The 23,256-nt window shown below is 43.2% G+C and overlaps 1 protein-coding gene across 1 annotated transcript in view; it reads right to left on the bottom strand.

The window, feature by feature from the left end:
- Positions 1-22,998, bottom strand: part of zc3h12b (zinc finger CCCH-type containing 12B) — an 80,868-nt gene extending 57,870 nt beyond the window's left edge. The window contains exon 1 of the mRNA XM_055643592.1: positions 22,354-22,998. Within this exon, the coding sequence (XP_055499567.1) occupies positions 22,354-22,524 (171 nt within the window). The 5' untranslated portion in view covers positions 22,525-22,998. The remainder of the gene's footprint in view (positions 1-22,353) is intronic.
- Positions 22,999-23,256: the final 258 nt, after the last annotated feature.

The following is a 23,256-nucleotide window of genomic DNA, read 5'->3' as shown; positions in this document are numbered from 1 at the left end:
TGGAGCAGCTGGGCTTGTACACTCTGGAGTTTAGAAGAATGAGAGGGGATCTCATTGAAACATATAAGATTGTTAAGAGTTTGTACACGCTAGAGGCAGGAAACATGTTCCCGATGTTGGGGGAGTCCAGAACCAGGGGCCACAGTTTAAAAATAAGGAGTAAACCATTTAGAACGGAGACGAGAAAACACCTTTTCTCACAGAGAGTGGGGAGTCTGTGGATTTCTTTGCCTCAGAGGGTGGTGGAGGCAGGTTCTCTGGATGCTTTCAAGAGAGAGCTAGATAGGGCTCTTAAAAGACGAATATGGAAAAACTTAACTTCCTCACCCTTTTACACTGGGACAGCTCCTATTCAAGTTGCAGATGCCGCTTGATTTACAAAGCAAACTTTTCACAAGCAATGATCTATGGACATTAGCAATGGGTGCATTTCTGATGCAAGGTATTAGTGAGTGGGTGAAAAGTTCTCTAGATAGTTAAGTGCCCCACCATCACTCCTCGTTCTTTCAATAATTATAAGTAACATATGCTAATGTGGCTTTCTATAACGAAGAATGAAAAGTAAAACATCAGCCCACAGAAAGAGATATGTAAGCTGATATGACACCATTAGGCAGCAACAACATAAAAATAGAAATGAATATATAAATATCCCACAAATTTTAGAAATCTAACTGCTGAACTCTTGAAATAGTATTTTTTTTTTGCCATTTCTCCAGAGTCCCTAACCATGGATTCTGGCAGTAATAAGGTGTATTTGATGAGTATGTGACAACAGCCTGCCACTTCCATCTGTTCTAAATTAGACATGGGTATTTCCCCAAATCACAAGTTTCTGTAAGCAAACAGAGTGTGCGTTAAAGTAATCAAAAGTTTCAAGTAATCTGCTCCTCTCCATTTTCTATTCTGAAAAACCTTATTTGTACCTGTAGATAGGTGACTCCACGCAAAATTAACTCCAGATTTTATGCACCATCAATAAACAGCCAATATACTTACTAAAAAGTGCCTTGTAACTAAATTGCATAAAGCTTTGAAGTGCCGAATTAAACAAACTATCATTTTTCCTGTAATATTGCTTGCAACATGCCAGCCAACGCACTACATCATACCAGAACCATGATGCTATGTAATGCAACAAATCCCATAATAAATGTGTCAAGTCAAGTCACTTTTATTTCTATAGCACATTTAAAAAACCACTCTTGTTGACCAAAGTGCTTTACATTGGTGGAGGTACTAACGTTATACAACAGTGGTTCATAGATTAAGTACATACATAAATACATACATATAGCCCTCCCTCAGAGGACGTCAAGAAAGACTTGAGAGTAAAGATGAGTTTTAAGTCTCAACTTATACGAGTCGATGGAGGGGGCAGTTCTGATGGGAAGAGGGATGCTGTTCCACAGTCTAGGAGCTGCAACCGCAAAGGCGCGGTCGCCCCTGAACTTATGCCTAGACCGCGGGATATTCAGCAACCCCAAGTGATAGCATTCACATCTTGCTCACCTTTTTCAATCAGCTGACAATTGTTGTTGTGCTATATGTGGTCTTTCAAGAAAAAAAGTACAGTTCAAATAAGCTCACCCTGAAACAAATCAAACATTGATTGCAGTTATTGAGGCAAGCCGAGTCCAAAAGTCATTTTGCTGCTTTTGGAATAAGTTATGGGCCTGTCCCACTTGGCAATTTTTCAGGTGACTGCTGGCAACTGGAACGGCGTCAGAGTGGAACACACACATCGCTTCCTTCACCAGCCCATTATGCAGGTGGGGGACAGGGCAAGCGGGGGGAGCGCTGTCTGAGTGAAACTTACACGGTGCAAAGTCAATGTGATACAGACACACACCGCGATGAACAGGAAAGTTGGCACTGTAATTAAGACAGTGAAAGCACAGTGTACGGGAAGGGTCACGTAAGTCCTTTAAAAGAAGGGGGGGGAAGAAGGAATGGAGACAACTTTTAAGAAGCCAGAGATACACGGATGTGAAGCTCGGCGGACATTAACATTACCGGTCGGTTATAGAAACATAGAAAATAGGTGCCGGAGTAGGCCATTTGGCCCTTCGAACCTGCACCGCCTTTCAATATGGTCATGGCTGATCATCCAACTCAGTATCCCATCCCTGCCTTCTCTCCATACCCCCTGATCCCTTTAGCCACAAGGGCCACATCTAACTCCCTCTTAAATATAGCCAATGAACTGGCCTCAACTACCTTCAGATTCACCACTCTCTGTGTAAAAAATGATTTTCTCATCTCGGTCCTAAAAGACTTCCCTCTTATCCTTAAACTGTGACCCCTAGTTCTGGACTTCCCCAACATCGGGAAATATCTTCCTGCATCTAGCCTGTCCAACCCCTTAAGAATTTTGTAAGTTTCTATAAGATCCCCCCCTCAATCTTCTAAATTCTAGCGTGTACAAGCCGAGTCTATCCAGTCTTTCTTCATATGAAAGTCCTGACATCCCAGGAATCAGTCTGGTGAACCTTCTCTGTACTCCCTCTATGGCAAGAATGTCTTTCCTCAGATTAGGAGACCAAAGCTGTAGGCAAAACAGTATCCTCGGAAAACTACTGCTTACGTTTTTTTTCCCCAATGAACCAATGAAAGTCACCGGACAGCAGTGGCTACAACATACGAGAACCTTTGACCACCTGGCAACCCACTACCACTGCAAATACGGCACGAGAATTCTCGCTACTCTCCATGGCGGCTTAATTCTGGTCTCCTCACAACGATGAAGGCAACTACTCGGCAACCACCCACGAACATGTGGCGACCATATAGGCTCCTGCCGTCGCCTAAGTGGGACAGGCCCATTAATGAGGTGGAATAACATTCAAACGTGGCTTCCAAATTTAATAAGCCCATGACATGCGAGAGCAAAATCTCAAAAATCTTCTCTGCATAACGGCACGGCAGTAGTGAGCTCTAGTTTGTTTTGCAGACGGAGTCAGAATGACAAACGGAAACACACAAGGTCAGGGAAGTCCCAAACTTTCTGAGGGATTCTTGCTTTTATCACTCAGCTGCCGGATAACTCCCGGAGTCCAGAACTGGATTGGCAACTTCCTGCAATTTCACAGCACTGGATGTTGAACAGATACCAGAATAACCATATACCCATATAACAATTACAGCACGGAAACAAGCCATCTCGGCCCGACAAGTCCGTGCCGAACAATTATTTTCCCCTAGTCCCATCTACCCGCACTCAGACCATAACCCTCCATTCCCTTCCCATCCATATACCTATCCAATTTATTTTTAAATGATAAAATCGAACCTGCCTCCACCACATCTACTGGATGCTCATTCCACACAGCTACCACTCTCTGAGTAAAGAAGTTCCCCCTCATGTTACCCCTAAACTTCTGTCCCTTCATTCTAAAGTCATGTCCTCTTGTTTGAATCTTCCCTACTCTCAAAGGGAAAAGCTTGTCCACATCAACTCTGTCTCTCCCTCTCATCATTTTAAAGACCGCTATCAAGTCCCCCCCTTAACCTTCTGCGCTCCAGAGAATAAAGACCTAACTTATTCAACCTTTCTCTGTAACTTAGTTGCTGAAACCCAGGCAACATTCTAGTAAATCTCCTCTGCACTCTCTCTATTTTGTTGACATCCTTCCTATAATTGGGAGACCAAAATTGTACACCATACTCCAGAATTGGTCTCACCAATGCCTTGTACAATTTTAACATTACATCCCAGCTTCTATACTCAATGCTCTGATTTATAAAGGCTAGCATACCAAAAGCTTTCTTTACCACCCTATCTACATGAGATTCCACCTTCAGGGAACTATGCACAGTTATTCCCAGATCCCTCTGTTCAACTGCATTCCTCAATTCGCTACCATTTACCATGTACGTCCTATTTTGATTTGTCCTGCCAAGATGTAGCACCTCACACTTATCAGCATTAAACTCCATCTGCCATCTTTCAGCCCATTCTTCCAAATGGCCTAAATCTCTCTGTAGACTTTGGAAATCTACTTCATTATCCACAACAACACCTGTCTTAGTATCATCTGCATACTTACTAATCCAATTTACCACACCTTAATCCAGATCATTGATGTACATGACAAACAACAGTGGACCCAACACAGATCCTTGAGGCACCCCACTAGTCACCTGCCTCCAACCTGACAAACAGCCATCCACCATTACTCTCTGGCGTCTCCCATTCAGCCACTGTTGAATCCATCTTGCTATTCCTGCATTTATACCCAACAATTGAACCTTCTTAACCAACCTTCCATGAGGAACCTTGTCAAAGGCCTTACTAAAGTCCATATAGACAACATCCTCCACTGCTTTACCCTAATCAATTTCCCTAGTAACCTTTTCAAAACATTCAAGAAGATTAGTCAAACATGACCTTCCAGGCACAAATCCATGTTGACTGTTCCTAATCAGACCCTGTTTATCCAGATGCTTATATATATATTATCTCTAAGTATCTTTTCCATTAATTCCAAGAATAGCTCATGTATTCCTTAGGTAGGACATTAACAGCTCCAAGAGAGAAAGGCACGTTTCAAATCATTCACCTTTTTTTGAATTCATTGAGTTAAAACATATCCTTAAGTACATTGGACTGATTCTGATCATTTTCTAATGCTGTAATTAATTTCAAGTTTTTTAATCAATTAAAAGCTTGTTGGTATAAATTTATTTTGGACCTTTGATTATCTATGAAAGTTTTTGAACCTCAAGCATGATCATAGACATTTAAACAGCTCTAACAGTTGCTTTTGCCTGGACCATGAATTAACCAACTACCAAAGCTCCACAAGGCCTCAATTTGCCTTCAGCAATGAGAGTTAATGTAGAATTAGCCTGTTAAGAAGGTCACTTTTAACCAATGGCAACCATGCTGGGGTCTAGGCCTTCCTCAAGGTGCTGCAAGTAAGTGCAAGATAGCAGTGACACGTTAGGGTGGCTGAAGAAGAGCCTTTTCTCCAGAGATGCTGCCTGACCCACTGAGTTACTCCAGCATGTAGTGTCTATCTCTGGTGTAAACCAGCATCGATAATTCCTTTCTACACAAGTTAGGTGGCTTGCTGCCTATCAAGGAGAGACAAGGAGAACTGTGTCATCAATAGTTCAATATATATATTGTCACCTATGCAATTAAAAGAGAAAAGGTTATGGGGAGAAGACAGGAGAATGGGGTTAGGAGGTAGAGATAGATCAGCTATGATTGAATCGCGGAGTAGACAAGATGGGCCGAATGACTATCTCTTATGACTTTATGAAAATTAGTTTGCACATAATGCAAAATGTCATGGATTATGCATTGTGTATTACAGTTAGGGTTGCCACCTTTTTTCACTCGCAAATAAGGGACAAAAGGTCAAAATAAGGGACAAATCCAAGACGGGATAAAGTACAGAAGGCCTTCATTGAGTCACCGCTGACGGGCTTAACCCACGTCTTTTTAGCTTCCCATTGCATGTTATAGCTGCACAGTCTTTTCTTTTGTGCAGGTTTATCCATATTTGCACATGTCCAAACCGACCGAACAACACCAGACGTTACTGAAACTTTTTGTTTTGGCAGGAATTGGCAAAATATAGCGTACAATTGATGTGCATAAGGGGGCCTGTGATTGGATAACAGGTGAATCACTCGTGCGTGGTGTCAAGAGCACATGCAACGTGCACGCACGCTGTTGTATCAGATCTAGGATCTGTCTGTAAGCGTGCCCTCCGGTGATTACAGAGTACAGATGTTCCTCGACTTACGATGCACCGACTTACAATATTTTTACTTTACGATGGTACAAAAGCGATACGTGTTCAGTAGAAACCGTACTTCAAATTTTGATCTTTTCAATGAACCAGGAGTGCAACTGATGCATGGAAAGTGACGGGACGTCAACCAAATCACCAAGTCCGGGACAATTGACCGACTCGGCCGCGGCTGGGTGAATGATGAGTTGGCCTGGGTGCTGGACTACACACAAAGCCCAGTCTGCGGGCCAGCTGAGGAGTTTTGGCTCGGGCCGCGCTACATCGCGTGCAAAGTCTGGTGCTCGGGCCAAAACTCCTCAACTGGCCAGTCGAAGGGTTCCAACCCGAAACGTCACCCATCCTTTTTCCCCAGACATGCAGCCGCTGAATTACTCCAGTACTTTGTGTCTATGATGGAAGGTGTCCTCAGTGCCAGGACAGTTCCCTGTCCCTATAAGGTGTGGTACTCACATCTTTCACTGCTATCATGGACAGATACATCTCTACAGGTCGGTTGGTGAGGATGTGGTGATGCTTATTGATCATGTTGATTAGCTGTGATCTGCTGCAGAGCCAATCTGGTTGATATATTATTTCGGACACAGCCAGCTTTGTCTGTGGTGATGTTTCCAGGTCACACTTCGTGAGGAACCTTAAAGTTACCGTAGCCAGAGTACATGCTGTCCCCTGTCGCTTCCATTGCTATTGCCAGATATTGCTTATCATTGATATGGATGGATTCATCAGCTGAGGGAGGACGGTGGATAATAATCTGAAGGAGCTTTCCTAGCCTGCATCTGTTCTAATACCCCAAGATTTAATGGGACGAGATGTTAATGTTGAGGATGACAAGATTATCCTCTCTTGCCTATATACCACTGTGTTCTTATAGTCCGTGGGACAAAATGTCCCCACGCATTGTGATGGAAGAGTTTGCTATGAAGTCCGTAACGTATGGTGTTCCGAGTGTGATATGTCAGGGTGTTGCTCAACTAGTAGGACCTCCCTCCCAGATTAGACACCGGTGCAGGCTCGAAGGGCCGAATGGCCTACTCCTGCACCTATTGTCTATTGATACCAGTCTCCAGTTAATTGCAAGGGGAATTTTCTATGTCAAAATGCCGAAGTCAGTGTCAGGTGGTCCATCAATTTAGAAGTTTGAGGGGGGATCTTATAGAAACTTACAAAATTCTTAAGGGGTTGGACAGGCTAGATGCAGGAAGATTGTTCCCGATGTTGGGGAAGTCCAGAACAAGGGGTCACAGTTTAAGGATAAAGGGGAAGTATTTTAGGACCGAGATGAGAAAAACATTTTTCACACAGTGGTGAATCTGTGGAATTCTCTGCCACAGAAGGTAGTTGAGGCCAGTTCATTGGCTATATTTAAGAGGGAGTTCGATGTGGCCCTTGTGGCTAAAGGGATCAGGGGGTATGGAGAGAAGGCATGTACAGGATACTGAGTTGGATGATCAGCCATGATCATATTGAATGGCGGTGCAGGCTCGAAGGGCCGAATGGCCTACTCCTGCACCTATTTCCTATGTTTCTATGTTTATTCGTTCAATGCAGCACACATGGTGCAACCTAGTAGTTTAATGGGCCATTTAATAGTTAACCATGTTGGTGGATCTGCAATCACATTCAGGTCGGATCAAGTAGGGATGTCAGATTACCTCCCTTGAAGGTCACTTGTCAACCAGATGTATTTTTCATGACAAAGCAGTAATTCTGCGATCAATGATACTAACAACAAGCCTGTTTGATTCTTAAATTTCACTTCCGTCACTGTCATGGTGGGGTTGGAACCATGGTGTCGGGATCAAATATCAAGAGTCAAGAGCATTTAATTGACATATGCGCAGGAACCGAACAATTACATTTTTACTTGCTGCAGCTTTACAAGCACATTAACACATAGTGCAAATCGGACTATGTAGTATAACCGAAACAAAGTCCATAATAGATTATTGCTGAGGCAGGGTTGTGAAGGGTGGTTCAAGAGCCTAATGGTCGATGGAAAGAAGCCATTCTTCAACCTAGAGGTCACAGTTTTCAGGCTACTGCATCTTCTTTCAATGATAGCAGCGAGATGAAAACATGGTCAGGTTGTTGGGTCTTTGATAATATTAGCTGCCTTTTTGAGGCAGTGTTTCCTGTAGATCCCCTCAATAGTGGGTCATACCCATGATGGATCAGACAATAGTCACCACTTTCTGCAGCCTAAATGAGACAAAAATGCTGGAGAAACTCAGCGGATGAGGCAGCATCTATGGAGCAAAGGAATAGGTGACATTTTGGGTCAAGACTCTTCTTCACACCTGAAACGTCACTTATTCTTTTGCTCCGTAGATGCTGCCTCACCTGCTGAATTTCTCCAGCATTTTTGTCTACCTTTGATTTTTTCAGCAATCTGCAGTTCTTTCTTAAACTTTCTGTAGCCTACATTGGTTTGAGCGGTTTGAGCTACTGAACCAGTATGGTCAGTACGTTCTCTACCATACACCAGTAGATGTTCGATAGAGTATTTAGCGGCATGCCAAATCTCCTCACACCTCCAAGAAAGTAGAGGTGTTGATGAGCTTTATTAGCGATTACATTCATGTGTTGGGCCCAAAACCGATCTTCAGAGTTATCCACACCCAGGAACTTGAAGCTGTTTCTCCATTGCCATCCCGTTGATGAAGACAGGTTCACGGATCTCAGAATTAGACAAGATTATTAGTTCAGTAATATAACCACCAATTCTCCATCATTTCCTCCTTCTCTTTGACTTAGTTATTATTAAACATTGACCTTCCTTGGTTACTGAAGCTTCAAAATGTAAACTTGAATGCTTTCTATATTTATCCACATAGCAGTTAATCCCTCCTCTAATTTTTTGGAATGCTTTTCCAAGATTAGATATCACCTTCTGCATCAACAAGAACTTAAATCTTTCAATATCTCATAATTCTATATCTCCCCCTCAACTATCAATAACTCACATATACTTTTAGACTTTACAGATAGAATCTGGAAACAGGCTCTTTGGTCCACTGAATCTGGAAACGGGCTCTTTGGTCCATCTTCCAGCGATCATCCCGTACAATAACACTATCCTACACTCTAGGGAAGCGGTGTCAAACTCATTTTAGGGCACGAGCCGGATTGGGCAAAATGCAACTTCATGCGGGCCGGATCAGATGTGCACACGCGAACGTCAGTCAGCCAGCCCAAGGTCAAGGAGTGCTCAGCGGAATCACCTTGTCTGTTTGACAGCGGTTGTTGGGGGGCAACCATTCCCATGGTAACCACGGGCCAATCACAGAGCGGACGACGGGCGTGCCCCGCCGCCATCTTGCCTATTTGACGGCTGTTGCCCGGGGCAACCATCCCCTTGGCAACCGCGGGTCAATCACGGAGCGGAGGCCGAGAGCGCCCCTGCCGGCGGCACAGACAGCGGTGGGATAGAGAGCGGCAAAAGAGAGCGGCTGTCGTACAGATACATAATAAAGTCGTGAATATACTTTTTTCCCCTCAAATCATCTCGCTGGCCGGATTGGACCCCTTCGTGGGCTGGATGCGGCCTGCGGGCCGATAGTTTGACACCCCTGCTCTCGGGAGAATTTACAATTTGACTGAAGACAATTAACCAACAGACCTGTACGTCTTTAGATTATGGGAGGAAACCGGAGCACCGGGACAAAACGCACGCGGTCATAGGGAGAATGTACAAGCTCCATACAGACAGCACCTGTAGTCAGGATCGGTCTCTGGTGCTGCAAGGCAGCAACTCTACCACTGCACCACTGTGCCGACCACTATACGTAGTGCTTTAAGGATGTCCGACACTCTGCAACTTTACAAAATAAATTTAGCACAAAGTCACGCAAGGAGCTATGTGGATAGAGAGATGGTAAGATTATCAGGAAATTGAGATGGAGACGTGGAGTATCATAGTATTTCTCATTTAATTTTCGGCAAAGCATTTATTGTTGCTTTTTCTCTCTGGTCTCAGTCTTATATTTTCGGTGTCCCTGTTACATTCAGCTGCTTATTCATTCAATTTGCATTCCCTCTAAATATACTTTGATCGTTCTTGTTCCTAGAATCAGTCTATTCCAAGAACATTACACTGCACCAACCACAAGGGTACACATTGTCCTTAATAGTTGGGACTTCGTTAAACCACCCAGCAAAAGACACATTTCAGAGATTACCATCTGCAAATTTTTATTTTAATCTGTGGAATTCTATTAAATACATACTGCATGAACTGAAATGCACCTCCTTATGCGTTCTACTGAAGCCTATACGTTTTAACTCTAGGGGTATTAGTGCCAGGTTAAAAATAAATGGGAATTAGATAAAACTGGAAGGATACCAATGGAAAACACGATACATCTTTCTGTATTATACACTGGAGTAGTAAAAAAATAATGAAGAATAGGTAGTACACTACACTCGGAACTACACCCTGAAAGTAGCCAGGGTGGTCGAGATGCTGATTAAGTAGGAAGTCAGACAAGAGGTGCATTGTATTCCAAGACAAATGGACACTTATGGTACAACAAGCTAAACAACTTTAGAAAGGTATAGAAGGTTTCAGAGTGTCCATTACTTGGAGCTAGGCCAATGTCGTTTTTGAGAGCTGTTGTATTTTGAAAAGCAGAAAGATTGTGGCTGTAGGTGAAGAACAAGTAAGAATAAGAATAGCTGCATCGGTAAATACCAGGACAATATTCAAAACTATTATTATTCAGTCAATATGTTTTAATTTAAAATGTGGGGCCCTAAGCTTGGAGAATACTTGGGAAATAATCACCCTTAAAAATTGGGCTCATAGTTAAAACAAAAAGGGAGCCAACAAACATGAGAAGATAAATAGAAACAAAATACTGTCAATGCTGGTTAATACACAAAAGGACATTATGTGCTGGAATAACTCAGTTGGTCAGGCAGCATCTCTGGAGGACATGGATAGGTGATGTTCCAGGTCGAGACCCTTCCTCAGATGGATAGTAGGGAGTTTAGGGGGCGGGGGGTGGAATAGAAAGCTGGAAAATGGAAGACCCAGGACAAAGCATGGCAGGTAACAGGAGAATTGAACCAATCAGGCTCTTGTACCTATTCTACCATTTCAATGTTACCATTTCTGGTTCTATACCTTAAGCACATTCGGCTATTTGATCCACATAAACATAGACTGCTTTTCTATTTTAAAATCAAAGGCACTCAGACCTGAATATATTCATTAGCTGACCATCCACAGCCTTCCGAGGACAGAAAATTGCAAGCTTTTACAAACCTCTGACTAAAGAAATCTCTTTCGTCAGAGGTTTCAGTTCAAGTGGCTGACCCCTTATCCTGAAAATGTCTTCTGTTCTAGAAACTCCAGCCCGAGATAATGTCAATGATCCAATTTCAGAGAATTGAAAGGCAAGAGAACCCAGATTAATTGAATGAAAAAAAAAAACCAGATCAACATAGTTGGGCGGCACAGTGGCGCAGCGGTAGTGTTGCTGCATTACAGCGCCAGAGACCCCAGTTCAATCCTGACTACGGGTGCTATTTGTATATAGTTTGCACAATCTCCATGCGACTGCGTGGGTTTTCTCAAGTTGCTCCGGTTTCCTCCCACACTCCAAAAATGTACAGGTTTGTAAATCAATTGGCTTTTGTAAAATTGTAAATTGGCCCTAGTGTGTAGGATAGTGCTAGTGTATGGTGAGATTGCTGATCAGCGGGGACTCAGTGGGCCGAAGGGCCTATTTCTACGCTGTATCTCTAAGGTCTAAAGTCTAAATAAAAAAGCCAACCAGCAGTGGGAGATACTTCTGTTGTGTCTCTCAATATCTTATCACACAATCATTACCACACAAAAGATGACCATTTTGTTGTTGAGCTCACTATGTGATCACAGTCCATACCGACCGACTGCCTGTTTATGAAATCTCACATAATTTTCTAAATGAACTATCTGCCATATAAGAAGAAAATGTAGATTTATGTCTAAAATTTCAACTGTAAGGATGGAAATATATCAAAGTTTAAACGATAATTGGAAATTTAAGCAAAGTGGGAGATAAAATAATCCTTGATGTTTAGTAAAAACAGAAACAGATTTGGAAAACTAAATTGAAAGTAGAAAGATTGCCAATTAAAATGGACAGAAATGGTAAACCATAACCAGTAAACTAAAATCCAATGAAACATGGAACTAATTAGAAAAAGAGGGCATCAGGCACTCTTGTGAGGGCATAACAGATGGCGTGCAGTTTGACAATTTTACAGAGGAATGGAAAATCCAATTGTATCGAGAAGGCTGAAGAAAATTCAAAAGGAAAATAATATTACAAATTAACTTGACTACATTCAGAAGAATTAACAATTTATGCATTTCCTAATAATAAGGCAAGTACATAACAATTAAGATTAGATTAATTTTCCAAAATATGTGGAGAAAAGTGGTTTCTACAGAATGAGTGTAGTAGCATGTATAACAAAATTGTACAGGTAAGGAATAAATGTGGAAATTAAAGGTTGTTTGAACTTACTGAGTTATGGGTGAAACTTTTACTATATGAAATGCAATAAGCCTACCAATATAAAAAGGTATGGACCAAATGTAATCATTAGAGAAAAAAAAAATATTGGAAAATCCCAGTGCCTAATTAAGGGAGATCTTGTGGTATGTGCAGAAAATGGCTGATACGGTGCAATGCAAAGTCCTTGTAAGGAAGAGCAGAAAGGACAATGAGTAATGGCATGTTAGATATCTGCACAAAGTCCAAGAGACACCAAAGGAATAAAATCAAAATATGCAAACACCCAAAGAAATGAGCATGACAAACTGGAGGAAACTGATCACACAATGACAGGTTTGTGGCAGATGGTTAATGTTGAAACAGATTAAACCAGTCCACTTGGAAATGCATAAATATCAAGAGGGCTAAATGGGTTAACCTGTGCCACTTCATTCCGTGGAGGCAGCACATCAAATAATTGCTGCTGATTTCAATATTCAGTCGTTGCTAATCATGCTGTTCACAGGCTTGTCATCTCAGCAGTGGGCTGAAATCTGAGAGTCACTATCACCAGTTAAAGTTAGCCTGTACCAGGTAAAAACCAGGCTGTAATTGGCTTTCATTCTGAAATTGAAAATTCTGACAGTGTTCCAATGGAGTCTATGTACCAGAGGTTCGAAGGAAGAGATGTCCTACTTCAACAAGGGCCCACAAGGTCCTCTATGAAGACCTTCTGAAGTCGATGGGAGATAGTGGGGAAAATCAATGCAATCCTGAATAAGGTATCATCATAAATTCAATAATCTCACATACAGCGAGTGGCCACATCAAAATCAGCACAACAGCAAATAACAGCTACTTCTTTTCTGTTATCAGACTTCCAAACAGTCCTGGTATAAGCTGGGGCACAACTGACCTCATTGTGGACATTGGACTTTTTCCTGTGGAACTATTATGCTGCAATGTTGAGAACGATATTCTGTATTCTGGGGTAGACACAAAATGCTGGAGTAACTCAGGCAGGATCTCTGGAGAGAAGGAATGGGTGACGTTTCGGGTCGAGACCCTTCTTCAGACCTGTATTCTTGTATCTTTATCTTTGCTCTACATTTATTACCCGTGATTGTATTCATGTACGGTATTATCTGAGTTAATTGGATAGCATGCGAACAAAAGCTTTTCACTAGACCTTGGTAGACAAGACAATAATAAACCTAAAGTTAACAAATTCATCAACCATATTACATAACTTCCAGTTATTCGATCATTTCTTAAATGTCCTCTCCCAGCATTTTGTTCCTCCATATATGCATCCTGCTCATTCTTTCTGCTTTCCAAACTGAATGCCTGTTAATGCATCCATATCAAGCTGCAAATTATTGATGATCCTTCTAAATAGTGATGGTGTAAGGGGTCTTCCTGGTCCTGACCAATGTGCAAGATTAAAAGAGGACTTTAGCCAGACCACCTAAATTCAACGCAGTATCACGTGCCAACTACTTCAGTATCCATTGGGTCCAATAATAGGTGCCACGGGGGCAGATAAAAAAAAAAAACACAATTCCTGATTTCACGGTGGCGCAGCAGTAGAGTTGCTGCCTTTCAGCGAATGCAGCGCCGGAGACCAGGGTTCGATCCCGACTACGGGTGCTGTCTGTACAGAGTTTGTACGTTCTCCCCGTGACCTGCGTGGGCTTTCACCCACACTCCAAGGACCTACAGGTTTGTATGTTAATTGGCTTTGTAAATGTAAAAATTGTTCCTAGTGTGTGTAGGATAGTGTTAATGTGCAGGGATCGCTGGTCGATCGTGGACCTGGAGGGCCGAAGGGCCTGTTTCCTCACTGTATCTCTAAACTAAACATTGGGCAAGAGGTATAAAAATAATATTTGAAGAAGGGTCCCAACCCTAAAAGAAATTTCACCTAACTACTTGGAGGGGAGGATGCTCATCAAACTGCAGACCATCTTGGACAATACAGCTCACCCCAGTGGGATACCTTCAGCAACAGACTGGTTCCACCAAGATGCAGGACAGAACGCCACAGGAGATCCTTCTTACCTGTGGCTATCAAATTGTACAACTCCTCCCCCTTTGGTCGTCAAGTAGATTGAGACCGACGCCCCTCCCCCTCAATTTTTGCACTTCCCCGATCCTTTCCACTCATCACTTTAATTTCATGTTTCATTTATTTTGTGTTTTTATGACTATTGGCAGATCGTATAAATAAAGTTCTATTGTATCGTATAGTTTCTCCAGAGATGCTGCCTGACCCGCTGAGTTACTCCAGCACTTGGTTTCCTTTTTCTGTAAACCAGCATCTGCAGTTCCTTGTTTCTACATTCTAAAATGAAATATTGCCACATCTCAAACATTGCAGAGTTTTCAAACCACATTTTTGAAAGAATAAACAAAATTGTCATCATAGGGATAACAGCATGGTTGAGGGTATTGAAATCAAGATGGCTAAAGGGGTCTGACAATGACTTAAATAAACTGTTTGAATCTGCAAGACGCCTACAAGAGGAATACACACCTCTCTCTTAAAGAATATGCGAATGCCTTGGTGACAGCCCTATAATTAGGTATGTAGGGAAATTTGCTACTGCAGTTGTTTATCTGCTTTTAAATCCACCCCAGCCTTTTGATAAGTCTCTTCAGCCTGGTGGCCTGTAAGAGTTCTAAATAAAGCACATGAGGTCTTGTGTCAATCCAATGTTGCCAGGACTCTAGGGTCTGAGCTATAGGGAGAGGTTGAGTAGGCTGGGACTCCTGGAGCACAAGAGTATGAGGGGTGATCTTATAGAGTTGTATGAAATCATGAGAGGAATAGATCGGGTGGATGCATACAGTCTCTTGCCCAGAGTTGGGGAATTGAGGACCAGAGGACATAGGTTTAAGTTGAAGTGGAAAAGATTTATAGGAATCTGAGGGATCACTTTTACGCACAAAGGGTGGTGGGTGTATGGAACAAGCTGCCCGAGGAGTAGTTGAGGCAGGGATTATTGTAACATTTAAGAAACAATTAGACAGGTACATAGATAGTACCGGTTTAGAGGGATATGGGCCAAACACAGGCTAGTGTAGACTAGTGTAGCTGGGACATGTTGGCCGGTGTGGGCAATGCTGAGCCGAAGGGCCTGTTTCCACGCTGTATGACTCTACAACTCTAATACTAGAGAAATGAGCCAAAAACATATAACTGCCTTTAACTAATAGGAAAATAGGATTCTTTTCAAAATCCACTAAAGTCAATGAAAAATAAATATCACATTCATAGGTGGTCTTTCAAGTCTGGAACTGAACTACATTGCTATGGGAAACTAAAGTGAATGTGGCAAATTCATCTGTGAATTTGCAGAGTGAAAAAGCCAAGTCTAATACAAAAAGAGTTGAGAACATATTGTTCAATGATGAGAAACACTTGAGAATAGACCCCTCACTTCTGCTGAAAAGCAAATGAATGAAGGACGTAAAAAGTGCCAATGTTTATCAAGTAGACCGTGCGACAAATAAGATGGAAAGTTACTCATACTGCACACAAGCAACATTAAAAATACGATACGATAAACTTTATTCATCCCCGGAGGGAAATTGTTTTGCCAATAGTCACAACACACGACAAGGTACACAAAAACTTGAAATTAAAAGTGAAAAAAGGATAAGCGACTGTTGGCTGGCTGCCGTGTGCACAGCACCTAAACCGGAACGAACAAACAAACAAATACAGGCTTATCCCCTGGTCAGAGGATTCTAAAACTACAGTGCTCCACCCTCCCCGGGTCCCCTTTGTTCTTCCACCGTCCCTCATGGCAGTTCCCCCATGCCGGGTCCTCCATTGTTCTTCTCGGTGGTCCCTATTGTCTTCCCCTCCCCCCATCATGCTCCACCACCGCCAAGGTTCTCACTGCCGCCGCCAATGCTCCGTTGCTGCTGAGTCCCCAGTTGCCGCCGAGGCCCCCGTTGCACCTGAGGATGGCATTGCTGTCGAGGCTCACAATACTGCTGAGGCTCCCGCTGCCGCCGCCAAGGCTCCCATCACCGGCACCATTGAGGCTCCTTCGGCCCAGACAGGCCTCGCCGACCGGCTTCCCCGCAGTCTCCTGGGAGGCCTACCGGGGTGCGTTCCGGTCGTCGCATCAGCGCCACGTTTAAATCGGGGCGGCAGCTCCCCAGGACACTCCGGCCGTGCACGCGGCTCCCCAGGACACTTTTTAAACATTTGAGTGTGATATTTATTACGGAGTACATTATTTAATAATCCAAAATGAAAACTTACAGCAAACAACTTTGATTGTTGAGTTTGCAAACAAAAAGCGGAAGAATTTGTACAATTCAAAATGTTATTTTGACCACAATATTTCACAGAACAGTTCTCAGGTTATTTATTACAATGAAGCAAACCCATTAATTTACAAATGATCTGTAAACTAATTTTAAACATATATATTCAGAATGTTTTAAATATATATGTCCCAATAATCTATTCTTGTTTTACAGCCCACAACTCTCCCAAGAGTTGAAAACCGCTCCAACACGTTGGGTGGAGTAAAATCCAGCAAGTTTCTGACCGCATTATTACAAGATAAGAGCACATACAAATCTAAACTATCACTTATTTCTAGGAATTCAATGTTTAACTGCTTTAAACAGAAATAATGTTGAGAGACGGCAAAAACTGAAAGATTTTATTAAAATCATAGTTCAGAAGCTGCTTGTTCCAGAAATCAAGTGTGTGTTAACCATTGCGTCACAAAGTATGACACTGACTCTACAGAATCTAATGAAAATAAATATAGTTAAACCTCGAGGAGCTAGTAGGCATTTAATCATCTTTATCTTGCTACTTTGAAGGCTAATCAGTGACCATAGAATATATGGTTTACCGTGGAGCCGCCAACTCAAGTTAACATTATATCTCAGAACAGCATAACTTTTCACTTCATTCCTTATATCAGCAATATCCAAACATTTAAAACTCTATCAGCCATCAACCACAGGCCCAGCTTTTGTCTTTATTTTCCCAAAGAAAAAAATGCTAATAAGATAGTTCCATTTTACATTCAGAAAGATATAGCAGTCTGGTCGTTTCTCACAAAACAATCAGAAATTATTGTTTTGTGAGAAATTTGTATTTGTAAGAACTACAGTTGAAGTAACCATCTATTAGAAACAAAGAACTGCAGATGCTTGTTTATACCAAAGATGCTGGAGTAACTCAGCGGGTCAGGCATCATCTCTGGAGATAAAGGATAGGTGACGTTTTGGATCGGGACTTTTCTTCAGACTGTATACAATCATCATCTATTTGAAATAAGCACATCTACTTTTTTCAAACATACTTTTAAAATCTTCAGGAGGGCGCAGCCAAAGCATACACCGCTCAACATTAGTGGCACTGCAGTGGAGAGAGTGGAGAGCATAAAGTTCCTCGGTGTGCAAATAACGGACAGCCTCACCTGGTCCAGGAACACCACTGGGACCGTCAAACGGGCCCATCAGCGACTGCACTTCCTGAGGAAACTAAAACAGGCCTCACTCCCCACCAACATCCTCAGGACTTTCTACAGGGGCACGGTGGAGTCTGTACTCACGTACTGCATAAATACGTGGTACTCCACCTGCAACTGTTCGGACAGGAAGGCTCTGCAGAGGGTAGTGAGGGGAGCAGAGAGGATCATTGGCGTCCCCCTACCCTCGGTACAAGAACTGTTCCAGAGCCGCTGTCTGAAGAAAGCACAGAGAATTGCCAAGGACAAACTGCACCCCCTCCACGCACACCTGGATCTCCTGCCATCAGGCAAGAGATATCGTAGCATCAAAGCCCGGACTACAAGACTGCTAAACAGCTTCCTACCACAGGCTGTGAGGCTGCTAAACAGTCACTCTGCACCCACAGTCACTTGACTGGACTCTGCGGCTGGCACGGACACTTTAATACTGGCACTGGCCACTCGAATCAGCGGCCCCGGACATTTTTTATGATTGGTTTATTGAATTTTAACATTGTGTTTTTTTTACCTGCTTTTAACTATTTATACTGTTCCATCAGGGACTGGATTGTTTTTAGTGTTATTATGTGTGAAGTGTTTAAATTTCATGTGCGATGCTCCGCTATTCACTGGGAAACGTCTTTTCATTTTGCACTGTAACAACTGTTGCTTGCAAGATGACAATAAAGGTTGATTGATTGATTGATTGATTGATTGATAATGACAAGGAGAACACTATGGCGGCGCGTACAGTCGCAGCGGCTCGAAGCTCTCCCTTTCGGTGCTTTTTTTGTGTGATTTTTGTTTGTATGTCTGTTTGACAATGTTACGTTTTGTCGTGCGAATCTCACCTTCAGCCGACAGGATCTGATTATCGGATTACAGTGTAAACAGGCAGTTAAGTATGTTTTTCTGCATTCACGCAACATACCGGAGGAGATAGCCAGGACACCAGGCTCTCCGTCGATTGTTGTCGGCCCCAGCAAACGCCGGAGACGGAGGAGGCACAGGAATCAAAAGCGTGGTTGCCGGCCCGGACTACTCGCTAGGCTAAGGCAACAACCACATAAACCACCGCTACCCAGCATCATTCTCACCAACGCCAGATCTATCACCAACAAAATGGACTAACTAAGACTACAGGTCGCCGCAAATAAATTCATCGCAGACAGTTGCATTCTGCGAATAACAGAGACGTGGCTACACGCACTTGTACCAGATGGAGCCATTGAGCTAGCAGGCTGCACAGCATTTCGCTGGGATAGAAACAAAGACTCCGGTAAGAGCAAAGGAGGGGGGTTATGCATCTACGTTCACAACAACTGGTGCACAAATACCACAATCATAGACAGACACTGTTCTGCTGATTTGGAGTACCTGATAGTTAGATGCAGGCCTTTCTACCTTCCACGTGAGTTTACCGTGGTCATAGTTACAGCTGTGTATATCCCACCGGATGCTAATGCTAGCATAGCCCTAGGCTACCTCCATAGCGCTATCAGCAAACAAGAGAACACCTACCCCAAAGCAGCCCATATCATAGCTGGTGATTTCAATCACGCAGACTTAAAATCAGTTCTCCCCAAGTTTGAACAACACATCAAATGTGCAACCAGGGGAGAAAATACATTAGACAAGGTCTACTCAAACATCAAGAAGGGGTTTAGAGCCACACCACTACCACACTTAGGCCAGTCGGATCACCTATCCATTCACTTAGCACCAGCATACACCCCCCTCAGGAGAAAAGCTCAACCCACCACCAGGACTGTTAAAACTTGGCCTGAAGGAGCTTCCTCACAGCTACAGGACTGCTTTGAAAGGACAAACTGGGACATTTTTGGAAATCAGGACTTGGAGGAGTACACATCCACGGTACTCTTTTACATCCAGAACTGTGTTGACAACGTCACCGTCGACAAACTCATCCGGGTGTACCCCAACCAGAAGCCGTGGATGACAAAAGAGGTCCAAACTCTCCTCAAGGACCGCAACACCGCCTTCAGGTCTGGCGACAGAACCCTGTACAGCGCTGCTAGAGCCAACCTGAAGAAAGGCATCAGGGATGCCAAAGTGGCCCACAAGAGGAAGATAGAGGACCACTTTAACAACAACGATCCACGGCAGGTGTGGCAGGGCATCCAGCACATCACCAACTACAAGCCCAGCAACAGCACGACGGCCGACGGCGACGCCTCACTGGCAGAGGAGTTGAACTGTTTCTTTGCTCGCTTCGAGGCAGAACCAGAAGAGTTCGTCACCATTCTCCCACCAGCCCCTAACAACAACAACTACACCCTCACTGTGCAGGAGCATGAAGTGAGGCGGGTGCTCAGGGCGGTGAACCCGAGGAAGGCTGCCGGCCCGGATGGCGTGACAGGAAGGGTTCTGAAGGAATGTGCAGACCAGCTCTCCGAGGTCTTCACGAAAATCTTCAACCTGTCCCTGTCCAAATCCATCATCCCACCGTGCCTGAAGGCTGCCACAATCATCCCACTACCAAAAAAGCCTGTTATCAGCGGCCTTAACGACTACCGACTGGTCGCTCTCACACCAGTCATCATGAAGTGTTTCGAGAGGCTGGTCCAGCAGCACATCAAAGCCAGCCTCCCGCCCACCTTCGATCCACACCAGTTTGCCTACAGAGCAAATAGGTCCACTGAGGATGCCATCGCCACTGCTCTTCACACTGCACTGACCCACCTCGAACACCAGGGGAGCTATGTGAGGATGCTTTTCATCGACTTTAGCTCCGCCTTCAATACCATCATCCCCAGCAGAGACTGGTCACCAAACTCATGGATTTAGGACTCTCCCAACCCCTATTCATCAATGGGGACTGTGTGGAAAGGGTCTCAGACTTCAGATTCCTGGGCAAACAAATTACGGAGGATCTCTCCTGGACTACAAACACCACCACAGCAGTCAAGAAGGCCCAGCAGCGACTCTACTTTCTGAGGATCCTCAGGAAAAACAACCTGGAGGAGAAGCTGCTGGTGTCCTTCTACCGCTGCTCCATCGAGAGTGTGCTGGCGTACTGTATAACCACATGGTATGCCAGCTGCTCTGCAGCGGACAGGAGAGCCCTTCAAAGGGTCATCAACACTGCACAAAAAATCACTGGCTGCCCACCGCCTTCCCTGAAGGACATCTTCAGCTCTCGCTGCCTTGGCAGGGCAGCCAACATCCTGAAGGACCCTTCCCACCCTGGACACAACCTGTTCCACCTGCTGCCCTCTGGCAGACGGTACAGGTCTTTCAAAACTCGCACAAACAGACTCAGAGACAGCTTCTACCCAATAGCCATACGTGAACTTAACAATGCAAAATAAGAAATAACACTCACATTGAACTGAATGGTTCTACCTCAGCTGCTATTGTTATTTATCTGTAATTTTTTTTTAAAATGTATATATTTTTACCTTTTCTTATATATTTAAAATTGCTCTTGTGAATCGCACCATGGGATTGACTTTTAAATTTCATTGTACCATGTGCAATGACAATAAAGAGATTCATTCATTCATGAAGATCCGCAGGCTGCACAAACTACAAAGGCCATGAATTATTCACAATTTAAAAACAACTTTTTTTGCTATTAGTAAATCATTATACGAGTGTTAAACAGTTAAAAGTACCCTTCAATCATATCAACAGAAATTGCACAATATGTTAAAGATACCAATGGAAGCTAAAATATGGAGTTTTGCTTCACTGATAAATACTCCAATCTTTTTTTTTTAAATGCCATTTGGTAATCAAAAATACAAATTATGGGAAGAGCAATTACAACTGTTTATTATGTGTTATCCAAGTCAATAAACACTGTCATGATTTGTTTTACAACTGAAGGATAGAAACAATGTTTAACATGTCAGGCCACAAAGCACTTCATCAAGAGGCCTGAGACAAAATAAGGACTGAACCTTTCAGTGTGTAAAACTCCCAACATTAGTTGGTAGCAACGGTGGATTCCTTATCTTCCTAGAACATCTTTCTGCCTCTCGAAGATATAAAGTCGAAAACAGTCAACTATTTCCACTTCTTTCAATATTGAGAAACTTGCTCCTGATATAACAGTTTTTAAATTGTAGTACATACAAAAATAACAGTCAACGTTTACAGATTACTTTTTTTTTTTTTTTAACTACTTAATTATACGTGCAGGATGACTAAATTTCTTAATGTTAACATAACATGATCTGCCTATTGAATCACAATTGATCGTGCCTTTGAAAGGTGAGCTCATCAGTCAGAAATATAACAGTAACACTTGATTTTTCGAGCATTGATTTTGATCCATTTCAAACAAGGTTGTAAAGAGATGGGAAATCAACCCTTTCCAAGTTAATGTTTTGTTTATCTCGACCTTTAAAAGACTTCCCTTGCACCAAATGCACTGTCCTTGCTTCCAGCTCCAGTACAAAGCCAGAGATCCAGAATAAGGCAGGGGCCTGGCTGATCCATGGAGGCCCAGCCGGTGCTTCTTGTGCGTCTCATAGCAACAAGTGCAGTTTCCCATCTCTCCAGCCCCGCTGGGCAATCTCAATGCACAATGGACCGAGGTAAGATGAGCCGGGGGAGCAGTGGCTGTGGTGGGAGACTCACCTTTGCTTTCCTGGGCCCCTCCTGTGCCTCTGCTGCCTGCTCGATGTGGACCCATCTGCTGCTCTCCGCCGCAGGCCCGACGCTCACTCTCACCCTGAACAGCCTCTCGATGTGAGGGATGAGCTTCTCCAGCCTGGCGCTGCTACTCAACGGGATCACGAAGTCCAGCATTATCCTCTACACGCCTCGACCGTGCAAACCGGAGAGGCTTTTAAATTTCGTTCAATAGGTGACAGCTCAAAAATAAAACCCCACCGAGCCGGCTTTAAACCTCCTCCTCCTCGTTCTCTCTTTGCCCTGTTACAGCTACAGCAGGAAACGGCTGATCCTCTGCTTCTGCCTCCTCCTCTTCCCCTCGATGCTACCTCGTTCGTTCATGATCCTGCGGCTCTTTCTCTCTGCTTTTTCCCCCTCGTATAGACTTCAATACTCGACACTTCCCTCTACAGGCTCAAAATTTGCCTATTTGTTTACAACCCCATGCCTTGACTTGCCCATTTTGCTTGGCTATTGGCCAGCTAACATTTGATTTAAGCCTCTATCAATACACTCCAAAAAAAAAAATGATTTGGGTAATAAAATGCATTGGGAATCATGTGATTAATATAGGCAAAACATGATCATATGTGTGCACTTGTATGTCATGTTGTTTTATAAATCCCATAATTCACAATTTCAGCACCCAAATTAGCAAAATAATCAAAATGATATTGATGATATATTGATGTTGATATTTTAATACCAAAATAACATGATTTAATTAGGAGGATTAATAATTTACAGATTAAGATACAGATCGTGTGTGTCTCAGAAATGTTTTAAACGGCTTCGGAATGAAAGAATTAGTTTGAAATTCAGTGATTGTTGTAATAAATGCCACCATTTATAGAATAACTGGACTAA

Source organism: Leucoraja erinacea, chromosome 12 (assembly GCF_028641065.1).
Source record: "Leucoraja erinacea ecotype New England chromosome 12, Leri_hhj_1, whole genome shotgun sequence".
Classification (NCBI taxonomy): domain Eukaryota; kingdom Metazoa; phylum Chordata; class Chondrichthyes; order Rajiformes; family Rajidae; genus Leucoraja; species Leucoraja erinaceus.
This window is presented reverse-complemented; position numbering and strand designations above follow the sequence as displayed.